The following is an 8,028-nucleotide window of genomic DNA, read 5'->3' on the forward strand; positions in this document are numbered from 1 at the left end:
ACCCTCCCGTCTCGCTAGAAAATAATGTTTCCTTGTCTGGAAAAAAAAATCCAAAAATTCGTCAAAAAAAATTATCCCGCAAATTTCTGAAAATTTGCAAAACCTTCAGGAAGGAAAATCCAGTAATTCCTTGAAGGTTTCCCTGAAAAGTTTTATTTTAAAAAATCCCCCAAATTTGGCAAGAAAATTCTTGTAAATATTTTCAAAAAATGAGCAAAAAAATCCTAAAAATATCTAAAATGATTCCGTATAAATCAGTAAAGCTTCTGATATTTTCTTTAAGAACATTCACAAAAAAATCAACCAAAATCCAGCGAAATTCGCTGGATTTTGGTTGATTTTTTTGTGAATGTTCTTAAAGAAACATTATAAACATTTCTTTTTTCCCCCACCAATTTTTTTTTAAAGTTTCACTGTAAAAATATGTTTTTTCCCCCCACATTTTCAAACTTTAAAACGGGTCAATTTTGACCCACAGGGTTAAAAATAAGATGTCAGCTATTTCTATAAATTCAGAAGTAAAAATCCAACTTCACTACATTTACTTCAGGTGTAAAATACATCATGAACTCTCTCAGATAAATTAAACTCTTGCACACATCGCCTCACTAGCCGTTTTGTTCTGCACGTTACCAGTAAAAGCAGGCTTACTTTTAAACTATATGCTCCTTTGTCGCTCTGCTAATGCACAGGTATAATTTTTTACGAACACAGAAAGAGTCGCATTAAATGTAATGAGGTGAGAAGATTGTACCGATCTGTGCTGCTTTAATGGCCCAAAGATTTCTGGAAAAAGAATGGCTTTATGTGGTGACAATCAGTGTGTGCGCTCAAAGCATTTCTGATGAACTTCCTCAGCGAGCCGTGACGCCTGCTAATAGAAAATGCAGGCCCTGTGCAGGCGCTCACGCTTCTCCTCTCTTTTCCTTTTATGAAAAGCAGTTTCCTGCTCATGTAAAACAGGCCCCGCAATACCTTGAATTTCGCACAGCTGGCAGAAAAGAGAAGATGAAAGCTGGAGATTATTTTTTTTAGCGGTGAAGGTGATTCTCCCCCCCACGAAACAAGCAGCAAAACTCCGTGAAGACCAATAAGAATTTAATAAGATACATTCAATTTCATTGTGCAACATTTGTCAATTGCTAATGCTCTAGACCGATGCCAATTTTGTCTAAATGTGCGTGGAGATTCCCATGCTTTCTGTGAGGCTAATTGCACTTCATTCAACGTACCTTAATCTAATAAATAAACTTCCCCTTCTTGGAGCTCTTGCACATTTTCAGAGAAGAAGGAGGGGGGTGGCATTTTATCAAATCATAAACAACAACAGCAACAAAAAGCATACAAACATTAAAATAAAAAAAACAATTAATAAGCACCCTGAAACACTAATGCAAAGGTTTTCTTCCCCCCCGTTTTTCTTTGATTGCGTATTCATGAAGTCATACATTACCCCGTTTTGCCCACAGACATTTGCAGAAGTGCAGTAAAGAATCTGAGAGGGACTATGTTGATGGATGGAGGAGCAGTCATGCATCAGTCCTTCAGAACACCTGTCCTGCCAGTCCTTTTAGACAACAACGACAACAAAAAAGTGTTTATTCCTGGTGTGTCTTTTAGTCTGAGTGTGTTTAGCTGGAAGGGAGAAGAAGGAGGGAGGAGAATATGGGTCCACGTGAGGCCGAGTCCTTCATGAAAAGCCACGAGTCTCCTGTCCTCCTCCTCTTCTTTCTGTCTCTCTCTCTCCCCCCTCCATCGCTCCGTGACTTCTTCACAGCGCCGAGGCGGCCACCGGGTGGATGGCGTCCCGGTTGGCCGTCATGCTCTTGAAGGCCAGAGGCGCGGCGATGTCACAGCTGTGGGGAGAGAGAGCACTGCCACTGGCCGGCTGCCATGTGGCTCCGGTCACATAGGCCGACGTGGTGGCGCTGTACCCCATGTAGGGTGACACTTGGGTGGGAGGGTGGTAGGGAGGGATGCTGGGCGCTGTGACATAGCTGTTCACTGTGGGCAATCCACTCGGCGTCTAGAGGGGGCAAACAAACAAAGAGTCAGAAAGGGCATTATAGGTCAGAAATGTCAGCAAATATGTTCTCAAGTATAGCGATAAAGTTTCATCTGTTTTTTAAAAGGCTATTTACTGAAGTGGAAGCATTCCAGGTAAACAGGCAGCTGCTGTAATGGGGGGGGGGGGGGGGGGGGGGGGGGGGGGGGTGAGGCCTGAAACCGAAAGTGATGCTGCCTGAATTCCAAACAGCACAGGCTTCTATTCTGAACTTCAACAGCCACCACATAAAAAAACCATTTACCCCCAATTCCGATGAAAGTACGATCGATCAGTTATGCGCTCTCATGCCCCTGGAACGCATTAGACCAGTCTAAAAACCATACATGCGCGATTGGAAGGCGCTATATGGGCTCAGTTGTTTTCTACCCCGAGAGTGGACCGGGCGAGCGGCGATACACCAGGCCAGACGATGGGAGACAGGCTGGTCGGGGGCGCCACAAAACAGATGTCATGATGGATTGAGAGTGAAAAGGCAGGAAGAGGGGAAATATGATAGAGAACGAGGCGAAGCATGAATGGGCTTTGCTGCTCTGGCACCGCGACAGGACTTAACTTGTGGAATTCGCCAAAGCATTTCAGCAGGGAGGCAGAATTTCTGTTCCTGGGTGGTCCGAGACTACTGAGAATTATTTCTACAATTGGGATCTTTTTTGACTTCGCTTCACGCAGGCTTACTCGGCTGGAAGAGTCCGAAAATATCCTCCAAAACCGGACATTTGTGGTGATTCTAAAGCATAACCGTGGAGGGGAAAGCTGCTTTGGTGCGTGTCCACACGGGCCTGTGGGTGTCTGTGGGCCACTGTGGGTGTCTGGGCGGGTGTTAGTGGGTGTTTGTGTCTTCACTTTACACAAACGTACTGATGCATGTTTCCTTATAAAGACCAAAAGAGCTTTTTTTAACCAGTTGGTGTAATTAAAGATTTTCCAAAAGATTATCACAACTTCCACTTAGTAAAACACACACAGCTTCACACACACACACACACACACACACACACACACACACACACACACACACACACACACACACACACACACAATATGCAAAATAATAATAATTTTAAAAAGCCTGTTAAACTAAATGTAATAGAAGAATATCAAATAACCACAGAGGTGACTAAACACCACAGAGTCAACAAAATGAAAAATGTAACGCACAAAGGCTGTACTTAAGGCACAGCTCCTGGATCAGATTGCAGCATGTTATTTAGTCCATCTAATAACACACACTCAATGAAATGCTCTGTATTTACACCGTAGAATAATAACAAGGAAGTGATTATTAAATATTTACAAGTTTATATAAATAAAATAGATTGGCTGTTGCATTTTAAAATAGAATAACAGGAGAATATGTTGCATATTGTTAATCAGAGAGTGTTTGATTTATTAAACGGAAGCAAAGCCAGAAATGAATGATTGATTAATGAGGGAAAGTCAGACATTTTAAAAATGATCTAACTCGGTTTATATTTCAAATAAATCATTAAAATGTTTAAGAATCTGTTCATTTAGAGAGAATAAGGGATTAGTTTATTGCTATATGTAGTTCTATTCTCAGTAATGAAACCGTGCTGATTTTTTTTTTTTTTTTTTTTTGAGGCATCATCGGATTGAGCTCGGAGCCGCCGCCGCACAGACTACATTTATCCTTAAATCTATTTTAATGATGCTCGTCTTCTTCCAGAGGAAAGAGTCCTATGGGTGCATCTGCCTGCTCTGCCCTCTGAGGAGCGCCTATAGGCCACATGTTTCTAACCGCAGCCTCTGGCCTCACTGGGAAAAGGAGGCTGTGATTTAGGCCTGCTGATATTTGACAAAAACAAAAAGGGTTTCAGCGTTTCTCTTCACACGGTGAGACTTTTAGGAAAATGTCATCTCAGGCCCACTGGAAGGTCTCGCTTTGAAATTGGAAACTTGGTTCTCTGTCAGCCTCCGTGTTCGAACATGACATGGCTTTCTGTCCCACCAACACTGCAGCGTATTTAACATGAAGGGCTGCAGCCTGAGAGTGACAAAGGCTCAGTTAATCCTGCGCTCTTTCACTGCAGCTCGTTTCGTTTCCATTCTTTGTTTTTCATGCAGTTAAACTCTGTAATTTATAGAGTTGTTATTTTCTGCCTTCAATGACTCGCCCTCGGTTTTTTCCTCTATTTTTTGTCCACTCCTGATCTCCACAGCATCGCTTCTGTTTTTTGTTTTGTTTTATGTGTAACGAGCACGAAAAACTCAACATTCTGTGATAAAGTGGCGAAATATATTATGCGCATTTTCGGGCAAAATTTGGGAAAAATTACGCACGCATGCGCAAACACACAATCGCTGGCATAGTGACCTTTCGTTTGTTACCTGCAGGAAAACCAAAAAAAAAGTCCTTTAGTATGAAGCACAAATATACATTTTTGGACTAAAAAGAAGAAGTAAACGTGAATAAAAATTAAATGAGCCATATTAAGTTAGAGTCTGCACTTAACTCTGGAATTAAATAAATTTATAAACAGAATTTTGAGAACGTAAAATTGGAATAACCATAACAGTAGATGTGTGTGTTACCTAATAATTTTAATTGTTATACTTTGGATTTTTTCCAGGTTATTTCTTGACTTTAACTACTAATGAACAGCCCGACCGCTGCGGCCTGCACGTCTGTTTTAGACCAAAAAAGTCCCCTTCTTAAATCATTTTCTAGTATAAAACGGAGTAAAACAAACAAATGACGCCATGGCGGTTGTTCCTTTTTCACTTGACTCAGACCTCGACTGAAGCCAAGCCATTAAAATACAGTATGACAGAATCATTAACCAAGAAACCGAAAACAAACTATTGATGACTGGCGCTTATTTTTGCTTCCAACTAGTGTCTGAGTGTCCAGCGCGTCACAACTAATTCAAAAAATATTCAGCAACAATAGGCTATATGACACTGTTTGATCTGGTAATTACTACATAATTTGAGCTGTAATTCTGCATAAAAGCACTGACCAGGCAGCAGCACCTAAAACAAGTGTCCACTGTAAATAAAAAATAATAGTAATAATAAAAAAGCACCATTACTTGCTTTCCAACAGAAGGAGCGCATTAATGCTGTGGAAGAGGAAATTTCCAGGCCACATAATTATTTAGAAATATTTAACTCAAGACTGCAATAAAATTAATAGCCTGATTGTGAGAAGTCTGGACAGACTGTTTTAACTCTTCTTGCATTTGAGGCTACCATAATAATGATAATAATAATGATAATAATATGAGAGATGTCCACGTTTTTTACCTGTGTGTATTTTGCTTCAGGTTCTAAATGCGGTTTATCCATGCCATTGACTAGTGGAGAGCTTGCTGCTGGGAAATTAGTCCTGTTTATAGCGCTCCATTCTTCTAGTTTGGCGCTGGAAAAGGATGGACTGTCACTAACTGGGGGGCAAAAGAGAAAAAAGAGAGAGAGAAGAGAAAAGAGGGGAGTCAGGAAGAGGTTTTTAAGATTAGGGGGTTAAAAAAAAAAAAGACCGGCACAGGCCGCTGTTACTCATGCATCCATCAGCCGCAGGTTAGCAGCCAGGTTGCATAAGACAATAAACCCTGTGACATTTTGCACTGGAGCACGGTGATTTTGCCATTTTACGCACCAACTGCATGCAACTCAAAAGGACTTCCTGTGCGTAAAAATGTTTGTTTCTGCTCTTGATTTACTAAACAAAAAATATCTAACACAAAATTCAATTCCCCAGCTGTCTACAAGAGAGATTCTGTCTTCTACAATTTAACCTTGACATATTTTCTCTAGCTTCAGTAATTTTCCTCAATCATCAGCTTTTAAATTTGATCAATAATCCTCTTTTTCTGTTAAGGATTATGAGCGAGAAAATGACATTTTCTGTCATATTTTTCCACTCGCCGTAAACTAAATGTGTTTAGACTGGATGAAACTAAATGTTTTGGTTCCTCTTGAGGATCAGATGAAGATTGAGGCCCAGTTGAAGATGAAGTAAGAGGACTCTTTCTCTCTCTGGTAGGTCAGGGACATTTTAACCCACCAAAACGTCCCAGGACAAATTAGATTTACTTTCACCGTCTCAGTCTTTTGTGCGTAATGGATAATAAATTACACCGAGTTCCCAAATGTTTACAGTGGGGAAAGCAAACCCACCAATGTCATAACTCGATGAGGGGACTCAAACAAAAAAAAAAAAAGCCTGTTGCTCTGCACACGTTGAGATTGTATTTTATGATAGATTGAATTCACCCGCAGCAGTTGCGCATGTGCGCATCAAAATAAATATTACTTCAGATAAAAATCACTTCTGATATTAAACGTGCATGTTTCTTTGATTACCTGCCATTTTCAATTCAGTTTTTTAATTGTAATTTTAAAGCTGACTAAAAATGAGCTCTCCCTTCACCAAATGTACTTTAAGGTTAAAAAAAACCCTGCCACAAACATCTGCAAATAATTTACAAATGCATAAATTGTTTAGAAAAGCAGCCTCTCCAAACACATTCCTCCCCTCTGTGTGATTTTCTCGTGGATATCTGCCTTACATTTGTTTTGTTTAGATTGCCCGAGTTCAAGTTTTTGCGCATGGCGGCGGTGGAAGTGGAGAGGAGCCGGGGCGTGTTTCTGCATGGCAGCCCCCTTCTCTTTTTTTGTGGATCCTGACAGGATTCTTGCTATGTGGACAGACAGCACTTCCCCTCCTGCCACTGGGAAAAGAAGCCCTCAAAAACAACAACAAAAAAATTCCTCTCACACCACCGAAGCGACCATTAACACTGATTTATGCCGGATCCTGTTTCACTGTTTCCAAAACAGCGCTTATCTGGGCCTTTACCTGCATGTTGGCGCGACAAACTCAACACAAGCAGCAGAAAACACATCTACACATGAGCGTCGAAGCCCGAAAAACGTGCTGAATGCGCACAAAAAAAAACATAAAACGTCGTGGCAAACTCTCAACACACCTCGTTCTGATGCACTTCATCTCTGCGCCCCTTTCCTTCTAATATTCCACATCCGCCTCCGTAATTATTACCCAACCTGGACCATCTGTTTCTGGACTAACCTGCCTCTCCCTCAAATCAATATCAGCCGGCAGGTCAAATGGCATTTGAGCTCTCTCTCCCCATAGAGGCCTGCGAGTTTATAACGTCCCAATAGTTGCTTTTGGAGGCCTATAAAAACAATTAGACTAACTTGAAGGAGAAAAATATGCCCATTCTCTCTCCCAACACACACGCACATTCGCACTCTTGCACGCAAAACCCCTTCAAAAGTTGGATAAATGCAGAGCAATAAACAAATGTAACCGCCCTCCGTGCAGCCATGCTTACTTTGTTGCTCTGTAATAGACCGTATCCCCAGAATATCTGTTACAGAGTGCGAGGAGGGCCATATCCTGTGCATGGCCATGTGTCCGGGAAGGGTGGGCATGCCGGGGGGAGTGGGCACTTTGGAGGTCGGGTATGAGTACAAGTGGTTGTAGGGTAACGTCGGTTGTGGCGGTGGATGAGGCGCCTGCTTGCCCGACTCGTACTGACTCTGCTGGGACAGATTCCCGATCTTGTTGCGCAGGATCCGACTGATGGAGCTGACGGAGGGCAGGTTGAACTTGTCGCAAACCCCGTCGGCGAGTAGCCTGTCCCGGATCTCCCAGGCAAAATCCCCGGGTCCCTCTGCTTGTATGTCCGTATGTGTTTGACCACGGTGGGTGTGGTGACCCGCGGCTTGCTGCCTCCGATGGCCCCCGGGAGGATGGAGCCGGTCTCGTTGTAGCGGGCCAGGATCTTGCTGACGCAGCCGTGGGAGACGCGCAGCTGCCGGCTAATGTCACAGGGTCGGATCCCGAGCTGCGCCAGCTCCACTATCCTGAGCCGGATGGCGTTGGGGAGCGGCCTGCCGTTCACGAAAACACCACCGAGTTGGTTCACCTCACCGAAGGCAGGCTCTGGTGGTGAAAACAAACACACAAA

General features: G+C 42.6%; 1 protein-coding gene across 1 annotated transcript; it reads right to left on the reverse strand.

The window, feature by feature from the left end:
• Positions 1-1,081: 1,081 nt before the first annotated feature.
• pax9 (paired box 9) lies at positions 1,082-8,028 on the reverse strand (the record flags this gene model as incomplete). The annotated part of the gene is given in 4 exon segments (XM_022196990.2): positions 1,082-2,026; positions 5,336-5,475; positions 7,390-7,719; positions 7,722-8,028. Coding segments are annotated over 4 exon segments (1,032 nt in total), but the record flags the coding sequence as incomplete, so codon positions are not given.

This window comes from Acanthochromis polyacanthus, chromosome 1, assembly GCF_021347895.1.
Source record: "Acanthochromis polyacanthus isolate Apoly-LR-REF ecotype Palm Island chromosome 1, KAUST_Apoly_ChrSc, whole genome shotgun sequence".
NCBI classification, from domain to species: domain Eukaryota; kingdom Metazoa; phylum Chordata; class Actinopteri; family Pomacentridae; genus Acanthochromis; species Acanthochromis polyacanthus.